This window comes from Papilio polytes, unplaced genomic scaffold (assembly GCF_000836215.1).
Source record: "Papilio polytes unplaced genomic scaffold, Ppol_1.0 DF822067.1, whole genome shotgun sequence".
Classification (NCBI taxonomy): domain Eukaryota; kingdom Metazoa; phylum Arthropoda; class Insecta; order Lepidoptera; family Papilionidae; genus Papilio; species Papilio polytes.
Genome location: NW_013527137.1, coordinates 4,692,066 through 4,719,462, shown reverse-complemented (window position 1 = coordinate 4,719,462; position 27,397 = coordinate 4,692,066). Strand labels below are relative to the sequence as shown.

General features: G+C 35.3%; 3 protein-coding genes across 4 annotated transcripts in view; 2 read left to right on the top strand and 1 right to left on the bottom strand.

The window, feature by feature from the left end:
• The first annotated feature begins 108 nt into the window (after nucleotides 1-108).
• On the top strand, nucleotides 109-3,985 carry LOC106107131 (tyrosine--tRNA ligase, mitochondrial). 2 transcript variants are annotated; one of them, XM_013287839.1, is made up of 8 exons: nucleotides 109-333; nucleotides 588-735; nucleotides 891-1,069; nucleotides 1,163-1,379; nucleotides 1,512-1,590; nucleotides 1,671-1,946; nucleotides 2,159-2,347; nucleotides 2,616-3,985. In XM_013287839.1, the coding sequence occupies exons 1-8, from the start codon at nucleotides 317-319 to the stop codon at nucleotides 2,777-2,779; spliced, it is 1,269 nt and encodes a 422-aa protein (XP_013143293.1). In that variant the 5' UTR covers nucleotides 109-316; the 3' UTR covers nucleotides 2,780-3,985. The 2 variants fall into 2 exon arrangements, with proteins under 2 accessions (XP_013143293.1, XP_013143292.1); XM_013287838.1 differs by having other exon boundaries at nucleotides 112-518.
• LOC106107130 (rho GTPase-activating protein 17-like) lies at nucleotides 2,811-10,830 on the bottom strand. Its single transcript, XM_013287837.1, has 6 exons — nucleotides 10,460-10,830; nucleotides 10,028-10,278; nucleotides 9,560-9,735; nucleotides 8,177-8,420; nucleotides 6,384-6,533; nucleotides 2,811-6,067 (listed from the first exon to the last, which is right to left on the bottom strand). The coding sequence occupies exons 1-6, from the start codon at nucleotides 10,510-10,512 to the stop codon at nucleotides 4,233-4,235; spliced, it is 2,709 nt and encodes a 902-aa protein (XP_013143291.1). The 5' UTR covers nucleotides 10,513-10,830; the 3' UTR covers nucleotides 2,811-4,232.
• Nucleotides 10,831-11,417: 587 nt separating this feature from the next.
• Nucleotides 11,418-27,397, top strand: part of LOC106106865 (UNC93-like protein MFSD11) — an 18,313-nt gene continuing 2,333 nt past the window's right edge. The window contains exons 1-8 of the mRNA XM_013287525.1: nucleotides 11,418-11,870; nucleotides 16,538-16,707; nucleotides 23,370-23,546; nucleotides 23,670-23,856; nucleotides 24,164-24,275; nucleotides 24,538-24,663; nucleotides 26,160-26,464; nucleotides 27,377-27,395. Of these exons, the coding sequence (XP_013142979.1) occupies nucleotides 11,784-11,870; nucleotides 16,538-16,707; nucleotides 23,370-23,546; nucleotides 23,670-23,856; nucleotides 24,164-24,275; nucleotides 24,538-24,663; nucleotides 26,160-26,464; nucleotides 27,377-27,395 (1,183 nt within the window). The 5' untranslated portion in view covers nucleotides 11,418-11,783. The remainder of the gene's footprint in view (nucleotides 11,871-16,537; nucleotides 16,708-23,369; nucleotides 23,547-23,669; nucleotides 23,857-24,163; nucleotides 24,276-24,537; nucleotides 24,664-26,159; nucleotides 26,465-27,376; nucleotides 27,396-27,397) is intronic.

Genomic DNA, 27,397 nt, shown 5'->3' with positions numbered 1-27,397 from the left:
ATAGGAATTCTCAAGTCTAGTTTTTCTGTAGTAAAAAGTAAATTAATTTGCAACGTTACAGAAGTATTACTAAAATGTTGGCACATTTTTTTAAATCAAACATGGTTATGTGCGTGAATTGAAACTTTTTTGTTCAGTTGTCAATCAGCTGAACCATCTGTCAAACTGTCAAATTATCAGTTTGAGTCAAAAAAATGTAAACTCAGTTAAAAGTAAAAGGTGATTTTTAAAAATAAACCAGCAAAGTCCGTTTAATTTTAGTATCGCCGTAGTTACACAACATACTAATAACATAATTGCGCGAGTCACAACACAAATGTTAGAAGAATTCAGGTTATTTTATCAAATGCTTTTCTAACCTATATAGCAATCTAATTTGTTAAAATGCTATACTTTAAGCATTTTTGTCGCGTACATTACAAGAATATTACACAAACATGTGTACGACTATATAGTAGGAATATTTTAAAGCTTAAAGATCGAGGAATGTATCAAGATGTATTTCCAAATACAGCGGCGTAAGTAAACAACTTTGGTCAGCAACTTTTGTAAGGAAATTTTATGAATGAATTGTTTTTATCTTTTAGATCTGATATTCTTAATCTATTGAACAAATCTCCACAGTGTGTGTATGCTGGATTTGACCCTACAGCTGACAGTCTTCATGTTGGAAATCTACTTGTTATTATAAACTTGTTACACTGGCAAAGAGGTGGTCATGATGTCATTGCATTGGTAATACTATCAATATTCTTTTTAATGTTATACTTAATAAAGAGTAATGTATATGTTTACAAACACAGTTGAACCTCGATAAGCAAGAACAAGATCAGGGAGTAACCTCAATAAGGGAGACAAATGTCTTATACAGTTTCAACTATGTTTTACAGCTTGGTGGTGCAACAGGACACATTGGGGATCCAAGTGGAAAAAGTACAGATCGTGTGGCATTAGCAAGTAACATAATAGCTGACAATATTGCATGCATTAAAAGTAACCTGGAAACAGTATTTGAAAACCACAAGAAATATATTTGGTCAGAAGATGAAGACAAATTAAAACCTATACGGTATTTTTTTTTATCTCATATTGATTTTTGTATGGAATAAGCAGATAATAATTATAAAAAAAACACTTTTTATTTAATTTAATAATTTTCAAGGATTGTGAACAATGAAACTTGGTATAAAGAGATCAATTCAATACAATTTGTGAGTGATATTGGTCGTAACTTCAGAATGGGAACAATGCTGTTAAAGCAAAGCGTTAAGAACAGGATTAACTCTGACGTAGGAATGAGTTTTACTGAATTTTCATATCAAATATTTCAGTCGTATGATTGGCTACATTTATTAAAAGAATACAATTGTAGATTTCAGGTCAGTATTAAAGGAGTCATTTTAAATATTACCTTTATAATTCCTCATAAACTATGCAAAGTGACTTTAGTTTTAACTATTTTATTAACTGAATGAAAATTGTTATAATCTTTTACATTTATGGATTTTTAGATTGGTGGAAGTGATCAAATGGGAAATATCTCAGCTGGACATGAGCTAATTACTAGAATGATGAAGCAAGATGTGTATGGTGAGACTGTTATTATTTTAGTCATGTATTTCTGCAAAATATAACAGTGTAATCGATAATTTTAAAGGTTCTTATTGCAGGTTTGACGCTGCCATTAGTTACAACAGAAGAGGGTGATAAATTTGGCAAATCTGCAGGAAACGCTTTATGGTTAGATGGAAAGAAAACAAGTCCATATAGTTTGTATCAATATTTTATCAGGACTAAGGATTCAGATGTGGAAAGGTTACTGAAGCTATTCACTTTCTATAGTTTAGGAGAAATCAAAGATATTATGTACAAGCATAAACATCATCCAGAACAAAGATTTCCACAAACATGCTTAGCTGAACAACTTACAACTTTAGTGCATGGAGGTAAGGTTGAATTATACATTAGTCTACTTTTCAATACCTACCAATCTTTAGACAATGTCAAAGATGTTAGTGCCCTAATTAATTCTTTTAACATGAACATAACATTAACAAATTACAAACTGGTGACAACTAGATGATAAGACTATTTTATGGTATTTGTTTTTAAGCTTGTGATTTTATTTAAAATTTTTCTTACTAATATAAATTTTCAGAGGAAGGTCTTGCCCGAGCTCGACAAGCAACAGATGCAATATACAGTAAAGATGTAAAATCTCTAGTGACCCTGAGCGCATCGGATTTAGAACAAGTGTTTGATGGTGCGCCTGTTATCAAACTACTTTTATCGCCCGGCATCACTGTGCTCAAGTTGGGCATAATGGCAAACTGCTTCCCTACAGAAGGTTAGTACATTACCTTATTCATATAAAAATATACAAGATTAATTATTCTTTTTAATATAAAAATTGTATCTAGTCATTCAGTCTGTGACTGACCATTGTTCAGGGGTTAAGCTCTTGACTTATAACCTGCAGGTTCTAGGTTCAAACCACCACCATTTATACACCAATGGATATAAACAGAGCTGTGATGACCTTGTCATATTGGATCTTATTTTATTTCTATTCACAATTAATTATAAACATTAATTTACACTTCATTTAATTTCAGGTGACGCAATGAGGATAATTCAAGCAGGCGGCTTCTACATAAATCACCAAAGAATAAAAAATATAAATGAAGTTATAACAGAATCTGCACATATTCTACCAAATCTAATATCATTACTAAGAGTTGGAAAAAGGAATTATTACATAGTCAAGTGGCAAACATAATGTATTTAAGATGAAATAAAAAACATTAATATCGGAATATAATCGTTATAATTACTTACAACAGAAGCTTGTATACTTGCAGTATATAATAAAATGCGTATCACATAAACGTCGTAAATACTACATAACATAAACTAGCCTAGAGTTATAGTCACTGTAATAGCGCGGCTAAAATAACTAATGCACTGTCAAGTTATAAAATATCATAAAAATATGGCTACACATAATACAACTCGTTACGTTTTGTGCATCCCCTCCGTGGACTCGATCTCCCTAATATCACAAGGCATTATCGTAACATCTCTATATTGTACAACACCCCATTCATTGACCACTCAGTGCTACACATGGCTCACCAGCTGAGCAGCTCAGTTCGCATGGATGTAGCAGATCAGTGAACCGGCTCACAGATCAACTCCATTCATACCTGTATATAGGTATGATTTGCTTGAGTTGCGAGTCATCTGCCAGTTTGCAGCTCTACAGCTTCCAGTTATAATACATAGTATTGAGCCATAGATCAATGGGTCAAAATGGTGAACTGATCTGTTGAACTGGTTCAGACCTGATTTACTCACGTCCACTCAGTGCAATGCAAAAGCTTTTGCTGTGACATTTCTTATTTGAATTAAATCTTGAAAAATTTATATACATCTTTATAGTAATCACTGACTGCCGGACTCTAAGTGGCCACAAAGGACATCCTATAGTGTACATTTAGTTTAATCAATGGATTCTGAGTCCGGCAGTGATGCATTCACCTATATACGATTAAAAAAATAATTGACCCATGCAAAATATACTATGCACTATTGATTTCTATTTGCACTAATAATACTCGATTATCAGCCGATTCCTATGATTTACTTCTAAATAGAGGGCATCAGTCTGCGATTTTTAAAATCGTTCGTCTTAATTTTAGCGGCAAAGCATTTTGCGACCGTTTATACTTTTATATACCTACCAATACTGCGTACAAAGATTTAAATACACTTAAACGGACACTTTACATGTGTTCTTAATGTTATGTATTTCACAATATACTTAAACACGAACTGCAGAGAATATAAAACGAGTTTCCTGCCTCGTTGTTTTAAAATTTTCTGGAATATAAAATGCCGATTTTATAGTCGCTTTTAGATGACCAATGAAGGTATTCACAAAAATCAAATAATTACTCAAACAATGAGCTTACGAAACACGATGGAATATGATCATGTATTTAAATCTTCGTTTATATTCGTGCGTTCACTAAATGTAGCAGTTGCACGTTAACCTTTAAATTTAGTAATATAAGAAAAAATCAATAAAAAGTATTCAAAATTTGCATTGATGACTTCAAATATTAAAAGCTTCGTTAATTAAGGCTTAAATTTGGTTAAAATCAATTCCATAATCAAATGCACGATCCCATATCGTCGTAGTCACAGCGTATGGCGACTGTTGGGGCGGACTAGAGGTCTGTACTCTCGTGGTGTGGCGGGGAGAGCGGCGGCGCGGCGGGCGTGGCGGGCGCGGCGGGCGGCGCGGCAGGCGTGGCTGCAGCCGTGGCGGGCGTGGCGACGGGCGGCGGCGGCGCGGGCACCATGGGCCGCGGCGGGCGCGCGCGCGGCGACAACGGCGTCTCCGTGATACTGCCCTCCGACTGCGACAGCTGCCGACTGGCGCCTAGACTCTTGGGCTCCTCGAGCTCGGCGTCCTTGCCGCCGGAGCTGTGGGTTCTTTGGACGGTGTTGCGCGTCGGCTCCTCGGGCGCGGGGTCGACGTGCGCGCCGCCCACCTGTATAACGGTAGGGTGCTGCTTGTCGACCGTGTATATGTGCGTGCGCTCTAGGACGGTGGGCGCGATGTCCGCGTTGTCGGCGGAGGTGCGCGCGCGGAAGCTCTGCGGACGCAGCGTGGCGGGCCGCTCGGGCACCGCGGGCTTGTGGCGCAGCTGCACGTCGCCGCCCTCCGCCTCGCCCGCCGCGCCGCCCGGCAGGATGGTGCGCGGCGCCGCCACCGGCCGGGGCGGCGGCTGGCCCGTCGGCTTGGCCGTGATCTGTATCCTGGTGGAGCCGCCCTTGCTCTCCGCGCCGAGGGAGGCGGGGCCGCTGCTGACGTCGCCTATCACTTTCATTCTACCCACTACGCCAGTAGTAGCTGTGACGTTTTTCACGACCAACGTGGACTCCTTATCTCGATTTTCTATCGGTTTCAAACTGTCCAATTTCTCCTTCTCGAGTTCCAGGCTCTGTCTGCGGACGTCGGTTAAGTTTTCGCGGCTGCCGCTCTTGGCCGCCTCGTCCTTGAACGCCTTGCTCTGTCGGTACGTCGATCGGTTGATAGTTTGCACTCCGGTGATGACTTTCCCGGTCTCGGAGATGACGGGGCGCGGCGGCTTGGCGGGCTTCTCGTTATCTGCTTTGACCGGCAGTTGTTCCTTTGTAGCGTCAACTATTTGCGTCTGTGCCTCCGCCTTTTGCTTACTTTTATCCGGCGTGAAGTTGGGAGGCACCGGGGCCTTGTTTTTCCGTCTCATGGTCGGTTTGGGACTGCCGTGCGGCGGACTAGATTGGTCGGACAGGGAGCTGTTGGACTGAGCTTTTTTGATATCGTTATCTATTAATATAAGGCTAGTGTCGTGACTGTTGCTGCGCGAGTGGCGGCCGGGCCCGTCGGGCTGGTGGTTGTAGTCGAACATGGACCTGGTCATGGAGTAGTCGCCGTTCGCGTGCTCCTGCCCGAGCGCCGCGGTCTGGTTGTAGCCGTGGACGAAGTTGGGGCTGAAGCCGTACTCGCACTGATCCGGCAACAGATCCTCTTTGGTGAACGTCACGAAGAAGTTGATCTCGTCTTGGAAGAACCAGTCGGCGTGTTTGATGAGCAGCTCGACGACGCAGTTGACGGCGCTGGTGATGTACATGTCGAGGGTGCTCTCGTTGGCGGCCCACAGCAGGTTGGGCGCTATCACTATCGCCAGGTTGGACGGTGTCATTTTGTTCGTGCTTTGATTTTGCGTCAAGGCGGACAAAAATTTGATGAGATACCTAAGGTTTTGGTAGTTGTGCGGGGGCAGGAGGTGTACGGCGTCCCAGACGGCGTTGAGGCGCGCCTGCTCGTGCGGGTGTCGCGAGGCGCCGACGAAGGTGTCGTAGAGGCGGTAGGTGAGCAGCGGCTCGGGCAGCTCGCGCAGGTACGACTTCAGCACGGAGGCCACCACGTGCATGTCGCGGTAGTCGCGCGGCAGCGGCACGCTGAACAGCCCCGCGTCCAGCGACAGCTTCATGCGCCGCACCTTCGACAGACCTGCACATTGTCGAACCAACTATGTAAAAACAAATAAAATCATACTAATATTATAAATTTCAAAGTTTAGATGGATGCATGGATGGATGTTAGAGTTTGTAGCCTAAACGGGTTTCGATAAAATTTGGTATAGACATAGATAGTCTGGAGGAAAACATAGGCTACACTTGTATTTGTTTATAACTCTACATGGACAGAGTCGCGGGCAAAAGCTAGTTTATATATAAGTAAAAAGCTAAGTTATGCACGTCATCTTGTAAACAATACTTACACAATGTAAAGTTTCGGAAACATCTATGTTGTTACTGTAACTCACCACCGGCGATCCTAAAGAGTCCTTCCTCGTTGAGTGCAAGCTCGTGCAGCGCGCACACGCACAGCTCCAGGGGGAAGGCTATCGTGCGGTTGGTGACACGCAAGTGCTCCTCCAGCGGATACCCGAACACTGGCTTCACAGAGCTATCATCTGTAAGTAAACCATAGAAATACAATAACTTGATAGAGAGATTCCGAAGGTAGAACAAAAACTAATCGAAAACAATGTAATAACACCACAATGTTTGTATGAAGTGGCTTTTGATAACAATTTCTACTAATAGTAATATATTTTTTTTTGAATCAGTCCAGTAGCTTTTCAAAGGAAAGATGACAAAAATAATGAATGATAGAATTATATACCGTCCCTACATAGAGTGGGATGAGGACAAGAGTAACCAGCAAGGTCATTGCCAGATAATGGTCTACTGTAGTGGGGGATACTTATAGTATTCTTTTCTATTCCAAGGGGAATGTTTATAAATTTACATTTCATTGTATACATTTTTTTCCTCTTGGGGGGTGTGGCTGCTGCTCTATTAGCCCTCTTAACTCATGCTAACTAGAGCTTATTAAAAGCAAAATATCACACGGGTCGAGTACGACACGAAGACAAACATTTTATTAAAATGTTTATCATTCAAAGTTTTCCTTATACAATCGTGTTTCAATGACATCCTTTATATGTATTTTCTCAGGTCAATCTAAAATAAACATTGCTATACTGTTTAGATAATAATATTGAAAACTAAATAGTATAAAATAAATTATAAAGCTATGAAATAGGGAAAATATGCTGAGATATTGTGTCTGTTTATGTTGAATATATGGTAAATGAAAAATTATTAAAAAATAAAAAAATTTGTTTTATAATTTTCAACATGAACCAAACCTTCGAAGCAAATGTTTAAAATTATTAAACAAATTTGATAATTCATATTTAAATTGGACAAATGGCTCTGATAATTTATAAAATGATTCTATTAAGCAAGAAACATTGTTAGTTCAATTTAATTGGCCTATTAATTACTTTTTAGCTCCTCAGAATTGATATGTCTCACATATTAATTACTAGTGACCAACTTGTACTGTCTACGAGATAATTGCCGACGGAATTAGCGATAGTGCGTGGGCTTCCACTATAGAACTACAGACAAAAAGATATTGTCCTCTCCTTCATTCTCTATGAGAAAAGAGAGATAGCATTATGTTTTTGGTCAAGTGTTTCAACAGTGAAAATTCATGGTAATTGCAGGACATAACGCCTATAAGAAGTCAATATATATATTTATATTTTAAGGAAAATGGATAACTGTTATCAAATTTTTCTGAAATAGTTAACATAACAAACAAATGGTCAATTGGTGTTTGCTTTGGACTAAATGATAATAAACTTATCTTTTAAGTATCATTAATGACAATACCAAACAAATAGGTGATAAAGATAAGTGAACAAAGAAATTAGTTATTTACCCAAATATTACAGTAATTAGTCATAAAGTGATGAAATGAAAAAAAATTGAAATACCACTTAAAAGAATCCTACTTGTTTCTTAGGACCTCACAATTTGGATTATCCAGAAATATAGAGAAACCTCTACAAACACTCTTTGCACTTTTTAATCTTGTTTACTTTTACTTATAGAGAAGAAAGATTTGTATTTTGGTATATATTGATATAACTCAAAAGCTACTAGGCCAATTTTTAAAATTCATTCACCTTTATAAAACTTGGTTATCAGTGAGTAACATAGGCTATATTTAGGCTTAATAAAAAAAATAAAGGAAACTTACTTATAAATCTTTCTAATTCAGGGACAGTATCTTGCAGAGAGTGCAGTGCGGACTCATGGTATGCCCTCTGCAGTTTAACATACTGTAACAATGTGTGTGCGAGCTGTGCTTCTTTGGCAACAAGAGCAAACATGTCCGCAGCAAGTGCGTCCCGCGCTGCCTCCACGCGCGTTCCCGCCTCCTCCAATTCTTCCCTTGCTGCATTTAATTTTGCTGGATTCTCTTCTTTTTGACGCTCTAGATTCTAAAAAATATTTAAAATATAAAATACACTCAGGTATGAATTGAATTAGATCTTTTGTTAGGTTTAAATATTTGATAGTAAATTGGTGACTATGAAATTGTATTTTATTATTCTAACAAGTATAATCTATACTAATATTATAAAGAAAGATTGGTATTTTTGGATTTGTGTATTTAATAAAATAACTCAAACATAACTGGTCCGATTTAAAAAATTCTTTCCCCATTAAAAAGTTAGGTTATCAGTGAGTAACATAGACTATAGTTTTCGAAGTCGCGAAAAACAGCTAGTATTAATATGTTAATTGAATTAAATATTATTTGTCTTAATTATTATAATCTTAGTGAAAACAAATTCTATGAATTTCACATTGAATTTTCAGGTTACATCATTTTGTACAAAAATAATTATACAATGTGCGAAAATTGTCTATTACATGACAATTCAATACTATCACAGTCCGCCCACACTACATATATATTGTATTGACACTGATATGTTACATAAATAGCCAGATATAATGAGTAAAGCAGTGGGCAATGTTGATAACACTTGAGTATTTATCTCTAGAATTTTTGATGTAGTTGTAAATAGATAAAAATGATAACTAATATCCATTGTTTTTTTAAATTGAAATATATAGATTAGTTAACACTTTCAAAGCCACTACAATTTCTTTGTGTTAAAATGAACTTGTTAGAGGTTGATGGTAACAAATGTATTTATAAACTAGCTGTTGCCCACGACTTCGTCCACACAGTATTAGGATAAAAAAGTAGTCTGTAAATATGCCTTTTTATGTCAGCTACCCTTCAATCTGGTCGAAACCAGCCCAGCTGATTGAGGGTTATCCCGGAACAAACAAGGCTTGCGGACAGACTGACAGAAATTTGTTAAATGCAATTTTCGTTATCAGCAACACAAATACATCTTCCTGAAATCTGGAATCTTTCTTTTGATATTACAAACAGACACTCCAATTTTATTATATGTATAGATACATCATATTTAGCTCACTATACATCCCCACTAAGGGTCTTGGAGACTACCATAAGCAGGGGTGATTAGGCCATAGTCAACCACACTGGTCCATTGTGGGCTGGTTGACTTCACACATATTCCCTGAATTATATACTTACATGATATTTGCTAGTTGCAGATTCCTTCTCGCTGATCAAGCGACTTAATTGTTTCTTTGCCTTCATAATTGCAGGCAGATCTTGATCACTGATTGCTGCTAATGGTGCACAAACTAACTGTTCAACTTTTAACTCGTGTTCAGCTATTTCATTAGCTAGGAATTTTTCTGTTTTACCTGAAATATAGTATTACTTGATATTGATTCTAAAATTGCAATTAAAAATAAATTTTACTAATTATGTAGATAAGGAACAGATGTAAGTGTCCTTTATGAGAACACAAAACAAACAAACCCAGGACAGAAGGAAAACTCAGGTTCAATGTTATTTGTTTGTATACAAAACTGTATCCTGTATAGAGTATATACAGAATAAAATGCATACAGGCAATTTTACTATAGAACTCAAACAGTTATTGTATTGTTTGCATTGTTTTCCAAATAAAAAAAACTAAAACTCTTAACTCACCACATTCATACAGGATATACTTCATAATACTATCATCATCATCAAAGTTACTGGCTTCACACATAGACAGGCCAAGCAAATATTCAGGTAGCTTTTTTAGTCTCTTCTCTCGTGCAGCAGGATCTTGGCCCTGGGTGTTGCCAGCACAAGTGGCCAATCTCTTACTTATCAAGTGTAAGGCATTTCGGAGATGTTCCACTTTTCTATCAGCAGTTTGCAGTTCATCTGTTAAAGCTTCCCCTTTACCAGACCTATAAATAAATTAACAACTTAAAATTGTACATTTAACTAGTAAGAAAATTAAATTGCTTCTCCTAAACTAACAGTTTTCTTATAAGTAAATATTAGTAATAAAGGCATTTATGACTTCTACTTCAGTTGATTACATGTTCATACTCAAGAGTCTTATCTGGCGATAGATAAAAATGGTACCTCGAAAATGTTTGATCGGCGAGTTGCTTCACCCTGTAGAATTGTTTCTTCATTTTAACTTCTTCTGATGATTTTAATACAGCTACAAGGTCATTGGACTTAGTCAATAATAAAACGATCAAGAATCGCCGAAAAGAACGTCGCTAATGTCAGCACGTCAATGAGATCATCCTCATTTACCAAAGTTAGATTAAGCTCAGCAAAAAGTCCATAACAGTAGTTGTTCAATAAGGCACTACATTTCCATAATTAACAAGACAAACACGAAACAGTCAATTTTCCTGTTAAATTTTGTGTACGCGATCTTTATATTCGAAAAATATAATGAGTGAGAAAAATAAAAACCACAGATAAGAATAGGAAAAATAGAAAAACTTCAAACCAAGCACAGACTAAGTTATATGCTTTAGCTACAGCACAGATATTATACTGACTTCCAAATGCGGATGGGCTATAGAAAGTGTTGCTTTGTGCTTGTTCAACTTTCGCCATTTTGTCGCTGACTGTATCAATTGGTAGAAGTGCGAGAGGCGTTAAGGATTTGAAGTAATAACAGAAAAAGACTTTCACCAAAGTCTTCAGGCTCATTTTAGCTAGAATTAAAAAGATACAGTTCATTTCCAAGCAATGGCCTACCACACCAAAAAAGAAATCCAATATTAAACAGATAGGCATTTTAAAAGGGTAAATTAGGCTCCAACAAAGAGTTATTAGCTGACGCAAATAAGTATCATCAAGAAGATTTATATATTATATTGTCAAGTAAAGTGAATGGTGAAAGGAACTAAAGAAACGTGACACGCACTCACGCACCCCTTCGTTGTAAGCGAAATCAACCCATATTTTCAGGAACAATTCTTTTTATATGGCAATACTTTTATTTTTCAAACGTCACATAGACAGCTCATACTCATATGAGCATATGACGTTTGAATGTGACAGTGATATTTAAAGTCACCGTCAAAGCTATTTTCTATTTATTTACATATTTATCAATATTTACATTATCATAAGTGCTGCTAGTGGTACTGGTAGTTAGGTTTTATACTTCACTTGCAGTAGTCGTTAATGCACGTACGCATAAGAACGAAAACGATTTAATGGTTTAGAAATTCTTATTGGTATTAGGCTGTGGTGGGAGATGGAACAATTGGAGAATGGAATGGAATATGTTATTTAGCTTAGCAAGTCAGTCGAGACTGATATCCCCTAGTCGATTGTAGTCTCTTTCTTCAACTTTCGATTTATTAAATGTGTTACGCCATATATTTCTAGTTTATTTCTTTGTGTTTTATATAATACTAGTATATTTATTAAAGTAAAAATGGAGCGAAAATTTTTCAATGTTATTTTACTCGGTTTCGGGTTCATGTTTGTTTTTACTGCTTTCCAGACTATGGGAAATATAGAGGTGAGTGAAATATTGTAATATTGCTACTTGCCAAGTAAACAACTTTAAAGTGATTCCAGACTACTAACTTTCACAGTTCAACCTTCATAACAAAACAGTTTAGTTACTACACACTGTACTTTATCATTGCAAGCAACATTTACTATTTATTTTTAATACTATCTGGATATGATATAAAGTTTGAAATTAGCTTCTATTCTAATGTTAGCTTATATTTTCTTAGAGTCCTGTTGCTTATTTCTCAAAAAAAAATACATACTATTTCATATTTTACCTCTGTGGTTGATTCCCAGTTATGACTCGTTTATCCATACAAAAAAATAAGCTTAAACAATAAGAAACAATGAAACAAGGTTCACCTGTTGTTACAGGGGGGGGGGTGAAGGATTATTAAAGTGTTAGTCACAAAAAAAACTTATAACATTATCCTTCATTTACTGTGTGTAATTATTAGTTGCTATATTTAAATATGAATAAATTTGTCACAAATTATGTACAAATTTTAACGGTGAAATAAATGATTTATTTATCATTGTCAAGATGTACTATTGACATGTGTCCACTGTACTGCAATGCCTCTAGTAATGTCTCTTATGTAACTGTAAATGAGATTTTGAGAGCATTGTCCAACATTCACGGGTCTAGATAGTTGTGTAATAACACTTTTTTTGCACTTGATGTTTATTAAGTATGTTATATACTTGTGTATACTATATTGAAAATTATATATTGCTATAAGAAAGAGAGAAGGAATAAGAAACTAAAAATTTGATGGCACCTACATTTAAAAATCACAACAGAGAACATTCCATTCTTTTTGACTTTTCGTCTATTTCAAATCTTCAAGTAATTTGGTTCAACACTAAATTCTAGTTTAGTTATATTGTAATCCAGTTATTATTATGAATAATAGTCGAATTGCCATTCGAAATTCGGCTATCTAAAAACTTTAGTAAGTTGCGGGGATCAAACTTGATATGTAGGTAACAAGTGCTTGATTAAGAAATTAAAAAGTAAGTAGCCCATATTCAATCAAACTATGTTCTAAATTCTGCCCAATACCTAGTGATCCATTGAGCCATTCCAGAGTTAGCTTCTATCAAACATCTACATACGTAAACTTTCGCATTTATTATAATAAAGATTATTTTATCGTTTACTCATGACAAAGATTTCTAATCGATTACGTTGAAGATTGTGATTATAATCTTTAAAACCAAAGTGGATCCCAGGTGTTAGTCACATTAAAAAAAAGTTAAAACCAGAGTATTGGCCAACTATCGTGGACCGGTTTGTCCTCGGCGTTATTTCCAAACCAATACAACTTAGGGTCCTTCAAGAAGCGAGCCTATCATTTCCTCAAAGGCCGGCAACGCATCTGTAGTTCCTCTGGTGTTGCGGATGTCCATGGGCGTCGTTGACCACCTCTGTGTTCACGCTGCTCGTTTGCCCCCTTTTATTATATAAAAAAAACTTTTTATTTCTCTACATTTGTTGAACAACATCTCGATAAGTGTCATGTCCAAGTGTATTTAAAATTAAAAAGTTGCGTAATTACGATAACCTTGAACTATGTATGATATCAGTGCAATATTTAACCTAACGCGATATTAACTACTAGCTGTTCCCATGCGACTTCATCCGCATAATATTATGAAAATTTTATTTTATTATTTACATGTCAAATGTCAAAATGACATGAACCAGAAAGTGTTGAGATATGCTTAAGAAAGGAGTGGATTCAGATATGACGGCTGATAGAGATGTATGGAAGAGCAGCACATACTGTGCCGACCCTCCATAAGGGATAAGGGCAAGTGGATGATGACGTCAAAATGACATGACATGACAAACCTTGACAATTTTGCTTCCTTGATGTTGGCAGCAACATATGGTCTCTTTCCCACATTAGGATTTTATCCAAAATATTTACCCCCTAAGTTTAATGGCGTGAAAATATATAGCCTAAAGCGTGACGTAAGTGTAGGGCGTTTTATTAATGAGATAATTATTCAAAAATATGCTGTAATTGCTGACATCTTAGGTAACAAAGAAGTGTGCATTAACGCTTTATTATAATAGTATAGATAGCAGGTGTCGATAGTTGCAAAAAGGTTTTCATTCTTTTTTTATTTTATTTTTTCAGCCGTCGTCGTTCTATCGTTAACAGATAAACATTGCCATATAGTATTCCACTACTTTCTAATAAGATTACTAGTTTAAAAAGTACTAATCCTAATATTTTGCCTGTTTATTATTCGATTCGCTAGAATTTCCTTTTATTCTTTTATTCGATGATTCTTGATGTTGACCTTTTGAAGTTTTCTTTTTGTGCAAAACACGTTTCATAAAATACTTTTATATGTACATATTTTATAGTTCTAATGATTTTATATGCAAAACGTTATTACTGTTACATAAAAAACACTTGACTTTTGGGGGAAGAGTTAGAAAGGTACGAAGATTACGTCTCTTATTACGTATACATTTGAACAATTCAGTTTATAATCTAAACAATTACTCTTATTATAAACAAAAAGTGCTTAGATGTTATCAATGTTTACGTAGTCGATTAAGTCAAGGATAAGTACAGTATTTAGGTCAATGCAGATTTGTTGGGGGAGATATTTACTTTTCAAGGGTCTTTTTCAATAACAGGTCAAGTCAAGATAACAACTATTATCTTTTCTGCGTAATTTCGATACAATAGATTAATATAAGTTTGTCATTGAAGTTGAATACTCGAAATTGATAGGTTCAAAGTCATCTGTATTATAGGTACTCTAAATCAATGGCCTATCTCGAATTATGTATCTTACTTCTTACTAATATCATAAATGCGAAAGATTGGATTGATGGATGTTTGTTAGAGTTTGTCGCATAAACGGCTGAACGGATTTTGACGAAATTTGACACAGATGTAGAACACAGTCTGGAATAACACATAGGCTGCTTACTTTTCTTTTTTTAATTCCACGCGGACGGAGTCGCAGGCGAAAGTTAGCGATTATCATAAATTACAATATCTGATTCGATGATTTAATAGTATATTTCTTGAATAACATTTACGGCCAGACGAACAGCAAGGACGATTATGATGACACTTTCAATGCTGCCGAATCTCATTCATGAAAATAGTGTTGGCATAGAATGTGTTATCTGAGATATAAAATGAAAAGATTAAAATTCATAAGAGATTATACTAGTAATTATACTAGTATTACGCAATAAAATAAGTATTTAATTCATAAGTACTACATCGAGTGCACTACTCCTTATTTGTATAACGATAACGATTGTAAGTGTTCAAAATATAAGACCACTTCTAACAGCTTGATATTAGGTCGTTCACTTCAAACTTTAATGTATAAATAAATGCATTAGTATGTGTAAGTGAAGTCGAGAATTTCGCAAAATGTCGTACTGGCAAACCTGTTGTAACGTACTGCGGGTAGTGCCAATCCTTGAACTATAAGTAATAGATTAAAAGGAACATGTCCATGTTTCGAAATTAATTTATTTGTAATGTTTTAATCAAAATTACGTTTTTGGTATTTACATCGCCTTAAAACTACATAAAGGTCAATGCTCCTTTTGTAACACAAACAATATAAGCAATTTAAAAGGTGTTTGAAATATCGCCAAACCTTGTTGCCTTATATTGGAGATAAAAGGATATCCTGGTTTGGTTATGGGCATGGGCAAGTATGTTATGTGCTTAATGTAAGCGAGGAAAGATGATACTGACAACATTAACTCCGTAAATGGCAACGATTATTAGGTAACGGATGTCTTTATCGCCATATTGTTGAGATTTCGAAACAATAAAACCATAATCCCTGGTTGTGACATTATATCGCTTGTTGTTCTTGCAACACTCGGTTAATCACATTGACAGATACAATATCGTTGGCTTTCGCGCGCTTTTTAGGTTATCCGAAAAAGGATGGTTAACATCCCACACGCTCGCATCTCTCGCAATTTGTAAGATGCCACTTAATGGTCCTTATAAGATGCAACGGTGTTGCCAATTTTAATTTATGACATCAAATAACCTATGATCTTAATGTACTTTAATTACACTTGAGCACCTTGTTCTGAATTTCCACAAGGCGCACCACTTGCTTATTCATTTAAGGAAAACGAAAATAATTTATGTAATAACTTAGTAAATTCTATTTAATAGAATAAATTATAAATCCATTAGTACTTGATAACTGACAAACTTGCAGTTTATTATTTGCATTAAGAATTAAGCAATTGCAATTCACATATTTTTCTCCTTTCGATATTTAGGTGGTGTAAGCACTTGACTTGGAATTAACAGGTCTTGGGTTCGAACCCCGTCTTATACCAATGTGATTTTCGATTTTTCGAATTTTCATATGTACATAATTTACCCGACGTTCTTACGGTGACGGAAAACATCGTGATGCAACCTACACATATCGGCGAAGAAATTCAAAGATATGTGTGAAGTCGACCAACCCGCACTTGGCCAGCGTGGTTGACAATGGCCTAGTCACCCCTTACTTAGGATAGGCTCCGAGCCCCTCGGTGGGGACGTATAGTGAGCTGGTGATGATATTTATAAACAATTTTTAAAGAATATGACGTAAACTACATGGCTTTTAAATTTAAACTTTAACCAATATGTGTTCCTGCAGAAAACCATACTGGACAGTATAACGCAAGATGACAGTTCGTTCACCGGTGATGGATACACATCGCTGGCCATCATCTACGCCACATTGGCGGTCTGCAACTGGCTGGCACCCTCCGTCATCACCATCACCGGTCCTAGAGGCGCGATGTTGATTGGCGCCTTCACATATCTGTAAGTTTATATTTATTTAACTATAAAATCCGCTTACTCTATTCAGCATTTACAGGAATATGTAATTAAGAAAAGTGCAGAATTAGCAATTGCTATTTAAAGAAATTATAAACACATGGGAAAATAGTTAAAAGAATAATCCCTGCCACATTGGTTTTCTATCATTTTGTTGAACATCTCATTAACTTTAGCTTAGTATTCTTGATTATCCTTCTGTTTGTATCAACTTCCTTATTTATACATTTTTATTTCCGTCTATTGTTTGTATTGTTATATTTATTAGCATTAAGAACTCGATTACTTATAACTATATTCAATTCTCTAGGAAGCAAAGCTGTACAGTTTTCCTTTATTACCTAACTGTCTGGGCCTTCACAGTTTCACAGCTAGTGACCGTCGATTGTATAGATAACAACTATCGTTACTCGAACGTTGCCATTCGCGTTACGACATAGGTTTTGCAATATAATCCACCGAAAGGCTATAAACAGTCTTTTAGGGACATGTAAAACATTTTTTGGATAAGAAATCATTGCATAAAAGATAAATGTCTTCATATTTGTCCGAAAGTGATTGTAACGTGTAAACGTTTAAATGTTTAAAACAAATAATAACGAATTTTTCTTTCTCTTTTTAGTTTTTAATATTCTTGAATATGAAAAATAAAGGCTGTAGTTTATCTAGTTATTTATTCAAATCATGAATGCTTGAATAAAAAATCGCCACTTAGTTGTAAAAGATTTTGCCGGCAAAAACGATCTACCGTGTTAATTTTAAAAGTTGTTTAAAGTTGGTATATAAGAAAGTTTTATATGTTACTTAACAGTATCTTGATTTGTTCAGTGTTCAACAGGAAAGATTTGCGTAAGCATACAGTAGTGTACAAATAAACAATAATGTAATAAAGTCTATGATTTATGAGGACGTGTGTACTAGTTCACTTGCTATCATTGTCTTGCGAAATATTTGCGGTTGTGCTGCGCAGTTGTCGGCATTTAGTCGTCGCCGCTGATCAGATCTCGGATCACTGTTACATCAGACAAATTCTTTGCGAGCATCCTACTATGACGCGTGGCATGCTTTGTAACAATTTTGTGCTATTTGAGGGTTTCTGTAGCCGGAATACGAGAAATTATCGTGCATCTCCTTCACTCAACATAGATACAACAATTTATTTTAATTATCGCAGTTTTTACGGCAATTTTAAATACTAACATGTTTCTAAAATCATAAATTACAGTCACAGTCGATATCTGTCTCTATCTGGCGGTATCTCCTTTGCTCTTCTAACGCCCCTGCCTTCGCCGTTATCGAATTTTACGTCTCTTAGCACATTAAAGTTTTAAAGGACACATTGTCTAAAAAAACTTATTTTATAGTTCCAATGTAAATATATTCAATTTTCATTTGACTTTTAAACGAATAAAAAAACAACTTAAAACGCATGTCGGGTCTAAATCCTGGAAATCGTATATTAATGGACTCCCATGATACTTGTACCTGAATAGTACATGAGTAAATTCTTAATTGTGTAAGTAAGAAAAATCTTATGCATATTTGATAAATATCTACATAACTGTTTAGAAAAAGGTTGTATACTTTTGACTAAATAAGTTATATGTAGTTCAGAGAGCTATGCAAACGATTAATTGGACAAAGCAGTAATAATTTAACTTCGTTGCTGGTGAACATTGTAATACACTAGCTTTCACCCATCCGCGGGAAATTAAAAAAAACAGTAGTAGGTAGCCTATGTGTTCTTCCGGGCTATCCTCTCAATCTATGTCAAATTTTATCAAACTCCGTTCAGCCGTTTTAGCAACAAACACCCATCTATCCAAACTTTCGCATTTATAATATTAGTAAGGTAAACGGAATTTCTATTGGTTCATGGAGAACAAGAGCAATCTTTTGCACCAGCCAATTCAAACTCCGGTACTATATATTGTGTATATAGTATTTATTTCACCAGTGTTAGTGTGCGAGACTCAAAGACCGTATCTTACCATCAATGCGGGTGATATACGCACCGATGAATGATACGCGCTAAATAACAACATTACGTTTATCGAATGTACACGTAGTCATTACTTTACGTGGTGTCTAGAATCTAATATAGAGCTCGACATCTGGTTTGTCAAAATCGTGGTACATACCGTTGTAATGTTATTATCTTTACTAATGTTATAAAGAGGAAAGATTTGTATTTTTGTGTGTATAACTCAAAAACTACTGCACCGATTTCAAAAATCTTTTACCATCTAAAAGCTATATTATCAGTGAGTAACGTAGGCTATGATTTTCATTAATTTTTAATTTCAATCGGACGAAGTCGCGGGCAAGAGCTAGTAGTATTATAAATGCGAAAGTTTAGATGGACGGATGTTTGTTATTTTTGTAGCCGCTGAATGGATTTCGATGAAATTTGGTACAGACGTAGAGGATAATCTGGAAGAACACATGGGTTACTCACTGCCGTTTCTTTTTAATTTCACGCGGACAGAGTCGCGAAAGCTAGTTATTACTAATTATTACTAAGTATGAATGTATTGTATAGTGCTCAATTCAGTTAAATATTGCGTGTTAAGACACAATGACATTGCATACCTTTATTTCGATAACATTCTTTAGCCTTGGCGCTACGGCCTTGCTTGTAGTTGTTACTATTTTAATAACTTAGACAATATTAATAGAATTATTATAATGAATTACTGCTTTAATACATACCAGTAAAATCAGACAGTAGCATACATGCCTATTGCACGTCGTATACGCATGCCAGTTCTTGAGACAATAAGTCAAAGTCAAGCCAGTTAGTATATACACATGCCTGAAAGTGTAAGTACCTTACATGCAAGTGTATTCCGGCCTTAATGAGACTACAATGCGTGTTATGACAAGTGTCATGATATTCGAAACCTTTTGTCAATATTTTTCTATCGGTTTTGGTTATTTTTTGTCTTCTCGATATAAAATAAAACATTCGCAACAATGTGAATTATTAAAACACACACACGTCGATAGTCTTGAGGAATTTAATTCAGTGTCATTGGTCTCTTAGACGATGGGCCCCAGAACGTTCACAAGTCTTCCGTTATTTTGGAGTCGCCACTTGCATTTTAATTTGTTTTTTTTCGATATACACTAACTGATGCTAGGCACAAAATAGAAATCGGGTCTATTCTAAAAGTTTCAAAACTTTTTAAATACGTAAAAACTTTTAAGAATCTCCAATAATGGTAAGAGCGGGCGTACACCTTATGCGCACCTACATTTAAGTTCATAGGAATAAAAGCACGACTAAATAGTTGTACGATAGTTTTGTCAAGGTGTGCGCGCGCTCTAAATAAACAAGCCTTTGGTTTATAGTGTATACGTGCATATAACACCAAGAGAACACCACATACCATTCAAAATGTGTTCCTCGGTTTATCGCTTTTGTACAGAATTTCTTTGTGCTGTAAAGATTTATGTCTGGCTGTTACCTAGACTATGCAGACTTTGAAGAAAGAAGTTATGTGTCATCTATGCAATATGCTGTCCACGTTCGGCTTTTATCGCATATGCCTATCAAATGCATTGCTAGCTATCTTTGTTTCAAATTATGGGTGGTTACTTTTTATTTTCTTTAACTACGCTTACTATCGAACGAGTAAAGCCTCGTTGATTTGCGAGTGCAATGTATTGATCTACATACCGCGGGACATTTATATCGCCGGTGCGCAATCAAGGCTGTCTACTTTTCGTTAAAGTAGGTTTACACTGCCGAAATAACCCTGGAAAAAACACTGTTATCTCTATTATTATCTTTGTAAAGACAAAGTTAACGCGTATGATTTAGTATTATCACATTAGCAATGGAAACTCATGGTTATCTTGACATGTTTATTTCATTTACTCGATCAATATCTACATTTATGCTGGATTTTTATAAAAGTAAAATACAGTATAAAAGTAGGTGTGTCACGTCAACCGACACACCTACCAATACAATGTCGCTTAACCGGAATTCAGTACGAAATCTTAAGCACACCTACGTTTACTACGTATATCTATTCGTTGGTTTCGATTGCTCAAAATAACGTCATCTTGGCATATAGCAAGTTCTCCGTCATTAGGGTTTAGAAGCTGTTTGCTTATTGAATATGCATTTATTTGAAAAAAAAAAGTTAATTCACGTTTATTGTCTTCAGTCTATTTAGTGACCTAGCAGTTATCTGGTAAAGGCCGTTGTTAAGAAGGGAATTTCTTGATTTGTGACCCATTTCCTAGCGAACAAACAATTTTATCGGTTGGTTTATCTCCCGTGTCACAAGGGTTGGATGTAATCAGGCTTATGCAAGCAGACAATTTGCAGACGCTGCTCGGAATGTTTTTATTGCAGACCTTGATATATGACCTTTTTCTCTTGCTTTTATATCGGGTTGTACTTGACCTCAATTTGTATTTTATTGTTGTTATAATAAGCTTTCTTGTATTTAATCCTGCGAAAGTATTAGGATTTTTCGAGTAATTTATTTAACACTTTATATTTGAAAAAAATCTTGGATTGCTTGTGAAAAATAATATGATTGCAGTTCAATTCTATTTCGGGATTGTATCTGCTTTGGTTCAATACTGTTTTAGCCGCAGATTTTGTGCCGCCCGTACCCGTATGACATTTATGTATAAAGTTTTCCATTGGTATTTAGTGGAGGTGACCGGGTACGGTTGAGCGACCTTTTTGTTGCACAAGATTTTCTGCATACTACCTAATTTACATCTATTTATCGATTTTTTTGAATTATTTTAAGAAAGACACAATTATTACTTAAAATTCTATAATTGGACACAATTAATTTTTAATTCGTTTATATTTAAATTGTTAAAACTATTGTGAGACATTACTTTAAGCGAAAATTAAAAACGACTCAACTCACGCTTTTATCCTCCAGTGACGGCACCGACTGGTTTAAGACTCTTCGGGAGTCCTTCTTCAATTTTTTTACCTACCCTCACCCTCGATGTGGATATTTCCCATTAATAATTTTATGTAGTTTAATTGATCCACCAATGATGTTAAGTCTAAAATCGACTTTATTCGGTTTCTTATTTTTGCCACAATAAAAATTGTCAAGAGTATGTTTTTCGGTTTTAATACGTTGACATCTGTATTCCTGTGACAAAACAGTGTTTTACTATTAAATTCATGTTATGTATCCATTTCTACGATTTTATAATAACAAATTTTAATACAATACAACGAGATCGTTGTTTAAATTATGACATCATTGTGGCCTGGGTGATTATAAATTCTTTAAAATAAAAAATCAAACGACTGATAGAAAACCTGAAACTGATTGCCAATAAAAGATCTTTTTAGCACAGCTTTTATTTAATTTATTATTAATTTACATACACGTGAGGATTTACGAATACACGTGAGTATATTATTATTTTAATGCAGATTCTTCGTCTATATTTTTATCAACATAACTATTAATTTAACCCTTAATGTATGATGCATTTATACATCAGTGTTTACTTCCATACCCAGTAGATTATTTAAAAAAGTACTTTTTTCTTTCTTTTTCCCTTGATCTTTGATAAATTTTCTACCCGTTTCAATTTAGGGTATTTAAAAAAATCATGCATTTAAGGGTTAAATGAATGGAACCCTGGATGTAGAGTTCTGTATTTATAAATAATTGATAAATAATAATCAACCGTAATTTTCATATCAAGTGAAATACTTCCTTGTTCTATTTTAATTAAATTTTAGTTATCATAGCGATTTTTGATTGCTACACATCCGGTGCCAAGATCCATATGTATTTGTGTATTTTATCGCAAATTTATGTAGTTAAAAAAAAACAGTTTCCCATATGTACGATCATGAAACATTTTAAAACGTTGCTTCTGTTTTTTTTTAAGAAAATAAGAGGTTTAAAAATATGTATTATGTAAATATTTCGGCTATGGAAAAACAAAGTAACGTAAGGTGGGTATTGAATGAAATTGATTGTGAATATGTTGCCTATATCAGGCTAGTTATTCTAGGCTTGTTGTACTATACTAGACTAAGGGCCTGTCCCACCACTGGCTGATAGAGGCTCGGATAGTTTGAAATGGCGTCACTGTCAGATAAGGTTACAAAACCTGATATTTCCATCACATCTTTAACACGTCGGATTGTTATTAGACAATTTACAATTTAGTGGGTAGGCCCTAACTGTTCTATTTATATACGAGAGATAATCTGTGTAACTAAATAACTGATCTAATTTCTATTATACAAGCCACACACGTTAGATTTTGAGCCACACACGTTTTGAGCTTGCATGCACAGAGAAACCAGTACCAAAACTAAGCATCTACTATATCTTCTATTCGAGTTTGTTATACTTGTCGCCTGTCTCTTTTTGCCTTGCAAGGTTACAATATCGTACAAAAACTATTGTGTTTGGGATACATTATTATTTCAAACGTCTCGGCCTAATTATACACAGTTAACATTTAATCCGACGGAGCGGATTCTAAAATCAAAATTTTTCGTATCTTTCTCTTAACTAGTACAGTATTTTTTTAATGAGTTGTTCATACGACCACACTTTCGCCTTAAGGGTTAAGAGTCTGAGTTAATTGTCGATAGATCCGTGTTTAAGATCTGTTTGAATTTCCAGATTCTTCATAGTAACATTCCTGTTCCCGCGCACATGGCTGCTGTACGTAGCGAGTGTGTTGATAGGCGCTGGCGCGGCCGCCATCTGGACAGGCCAGGGAAACTACCTCACTCTAAACAGCGACGCAGATACCATCTCGAGGAACTCCGGCATCTTCTGGGCTATGTTGCAATGCAGGTAACTTGAGCTTAAGACAATACCAACATCAGTTATATAGACATTTTTAGGAGTCATTTGTTTGCTATCTTATAGAAATTAGATTTAAGATTGCTTGTAACTAAATGTAATTCCTTGTTACAGTTTATTCTTTGGAAATTTGTTCGTGTTTATAAAGTTCCAAGGCAAAACGCACATAGACTTGGAGACACGTAACGTAGTGTTCGGCGTGCTGACCGCGGTCTGCGCGCTGGGGATGGTGTTTCTGTTGCTATTGCGGCCCATCAGGCGCCCACAAGTACTTGATGATGTTAAGGTGAAATTCCAAGAGGTACCAATGTATTGCACTTGCTTTATTTTAACAATTCTTTATTAACTCCTGTGTGTTAACAATCTGTATGTGTGTTGACTTAATTTTTGCCATGTAATAGAGGGGTTTTATAGCAAAAAAATATTCAAATGCCAGCAAGTTGTCTAAACTTATGGTACAGGAAAAATAAAAATTCCTCTATTCGTGTATTTATTATAAGAGCTTATCCTATTTTCCCATTCTTTTATTTGCTTAAAACACCTTTGACTTCTATGTTGTTTTCAATTGTTTTCGTTTAAAACACTAAATTTACACCTAACATTTATAGACTGATGTTGTAAGCCACGAAGACGACGGCCCGATGGAGGCTTTCAAGGGTGCTTTGAAGTTATTCTGCACACGGGACATGATGTTCCTTAGCTGCACATTCATATATACGGGTAAGTTTGTATCAAGACAGTATGTATGATAAAATACAAGCATAAACCAATTTCTAATATGGATTTTACTACGTTTTTGTCACCTTTGTTTGAGAGTTTTATTACTAAGTCTTCTTAGATATCTAATTACCTTGGTCAGATTAATCGGGTTACAAATTATTTACACAAAACATTCGACATATACTTTGCTCTCTCTTGTGCGTGCATTCCATATAGAATGTGATAGAGACAGATAGATGATACCGATTTACTCTATCTTCAGGTGTGGAGTTGTCCTTCTTCAGCGGTGTGTACAGCCCTAGTATTGGGTTCACATTGTCTATGGGAGAGAATGCTAAACAACTGGTCGGTTTGTCCGGAGTTTTCATTGGAATGGGAGAGGTTTTAGGTGAGTATTTTTATACTTAAATCTTTATAAGGTAACCTTTAGTAGGGTCTATAGTAGTTGATATATTTATTACCATTTTTATTACCATTATTACCATGTTTATTACCGTACATATTACCCTGACGGTCGGGTAATAAAGTCCGGATGTCTCATATGTAGAATTTATACAACAATAAGAATTAACTGCACCCACGCATTTATCGTTGATATAATATTTGCTCGTTTATAAGTGATTAATATCTGAGTAAACATTTATATACATTTAAGAATTAGCAAACATATTATGTACTTGTTAGATAATGTTGAAAATAATCGGCCACGTGCAAGGTGAAATTCCATTGCATGTAAACAATAGTAAGTGTTTACTGTATTTTACTCTCTAAAAGAGTGTTTTTAAATGAAAAGGAATTCGTGTAAATTTTACTACGATTTATTTGTAAAGTATTTCTGTACAATGTAATCAGAAAAGAGTTTGTATGTTTGTGAGTTGATTACCAATGTGCGTGTGAGTTTGATCAAACAGTACGGTTAATAGAATAAAATAAATTAAATAATCATTTCAAGTTATTCGCTTAGTATGTTTTATTTTTGAAGCTATGCTACGTATTCAGGCCAAAAATATAGATGGACTATCATTACTACGGTTTGAATTTTATGGTATACAATATGTTTACATATTCCAGATAAAATACTCTATTTTAATTAAAGCTATATTTATAAGGAACAAAATTTAATTTGTAAATTTTATGCTTTTACATTTTTGCTGTCTGTACTTGTAACCGTGATTGCATTGACACACACTTATGTGCCAAAATTTAGTGCTCGCGTGTCTCGTGAATTGCAAAAAATGTAGCTGTAAACACGCAGCTTGTTTCGTAATGTACTATTACCGTATCGTACGTCATCCGTAACATACATTAAAACATATTGCTGTCTCTGTTATTCCAATGAGAGTGAGAGAGATAACAATACGATTCACGTTTCGACAAAAACAATAGTCGAGTACGTATGTTCTAGTTGTACAGTTTTAACGCTGAACATTTTTAAGATGAAAGCGTTGCTTGTTGGACCAACTTAACTATGATGCACGAATACTTAAGCTATAAATAGTGCTAGCTAAATAATATGATAGAAATTTACGTCAATAACATAGATTATTTGAGACATATGCACCATTAATATTACATAGGTAGTATTTGCTAGAATGCGTCATTTTCGTGTGTAATAGGCAATATGCATATGACGCCAAATTGTACCAAACTTTTTTTAAGTATACTTTATAACCATAATAGCTCAATGGTTGAATATTTTCGCGTCAATTTTTTTTTCTGATTATTTATAACAAGTAGAATCATTTAGAAAAAGAAAAAAACACATGCATATTCCCTATTGTTTTTGGTTTCAATCTTATATTGTCGTAAAGTAATTGGAATAACATCAGGATAATATATTTTGGCAGTGGAATCCTACGGTAATATATTCATTACATATTCCAGGTGGAGCTCTATTCGGTATTCTCGGATCTAAAACGACCCGTTGGGGTCGCGACCCTATTGTGATAATGGGTTACATCATCCACGTGACCAGTTTCTTCCTGATCTTCATCAATTTACCAAACGTTGCACCTTTCGGAGACACAATGGAGACTTCGTACATCAACCCTTCTCCATACCTCGCGATGTTCTGCAGTTTTCTGCTAGGATTCGGCGACGCCTGCTTCAACACACAGATATACTCAATACTGGGAGGAAATTATTCTGATAATAGTACCTCCGCGTTTGCATTATTCAAGTTCACCCAGGTATGTTTTTTTATAACTATCATATTAATATGATAAATGCGAAAGTTTGGATGGATGGATGTTTGTTAGAGTTTGTAGCCTGAACGGCTGGGCGGATTTGGATGAAATTTAGTATAGACGTAGAGGATAGTCTGGAAGAATACATAGGCATACTTTTGTGTTTTTTAATTCCACGCGGACTGAGTCGCGGGCAAAATGAATAAATAAAAGCTAGTAAAAATATATTAGGAAAGATGAGGAATATTGAGGATGCCTATTATAATTAAGTTTTATTCAAACCATGTAAATATTTATGTGAATAATGAATTTATTATTAGAATAATGATGTCAACGCGTGATTTTGTTTATCTCAAACTTGAAATCCCTGACATTTGCTGGTTAATTTGACATTTTCAATTCTTGAATTTATGGGCTACAGACCTTAACATACATACGTTTTAGCATGTCTTTCGAATGAAATATTCAAATCGGTTATTCCAGTTTTAGTAAATGTGTCTATATTCGTGAGGAATTATTATTGTGTAGAAAAAGTATGTTAAACATACCAAAGTTGGCCAATTTTGACGTTTCAAGAAAATATACATATGTTTTTTTATTAGTAGATTTTCGTTAATTTACTAATATTTCCTATAACCATTCCAACTAACCTAAACTAGTCTTGTGCTAGGATATGCTTCATAATAGTCGAATGGCGGGATTCGTACCTTCCACAACATCGGTAGTACCCCAAACCATTAGGCTATTGGGGATTATATTCGCAAGATTTAGGGCCTGTTCCACCACTGGCTGTTAAAAATAGACGTCACTGTCAGATATAGTTACAAAATCCGTTATATTACATATTTTAGATGTTGAATTATTTGACAATTTACAAGAGTTTGGTAGGACTGACTCTTGACTTTTAATTTGCAGTCGCTAGCGGCGGCGGCGTGT

What these genes read in the sequence shown, in the direction of transcription:
- LOC106107131 (XM_013287838.1), top strand. Translation starts at nt 385, where the DNA reads ATGCTATACTTTAAGCATTTTTGTCGCGTACATTACAAGAATATTACA. An exon ending in GTATTTCCAAATACAGCGGC is followed by an intron (nt 519 to 587) that starts GTAAGTAAACAA and finishes TTTATCTTTTAG; the next exon opens with ATCTGATATTCTTAATCTAT. An exon ending in GATGAAGCAAGATGTGTATG is followed by an intron (nt 1,591 to 1,670) that starts GTGAGACTGTTA and finishes TTCTTATTGCAG; the next exon opens with GTTTGACGCTGCCATTAGTT.
- LOC106107130 (XM_013287837.1), bottom strand. Translation starts at nt 10,512, where the DNA reads ATGAAGAAACAATTCTACAGGGTGAAGCAACTCGCCGATCAAACATTT. An exon ending in CTGCAACTAGCAAATATCAT is followed by an intron (nt 8,421 to 9,559) that starts GTAAGTATATAA and finishes AATATTTTTTAG; the next exon opens with AATCTAGAGCGTCAAAAAGA. An exon ending in ACTCTTTAGGATCGCCGGTG is followed by an intron (nt 6,068 to 6,383) that starts GTGAGTTACAGT and finishes GACAATGTGCAG; the next exon opens with GTCTGTCGAAGGTGCGGCGC.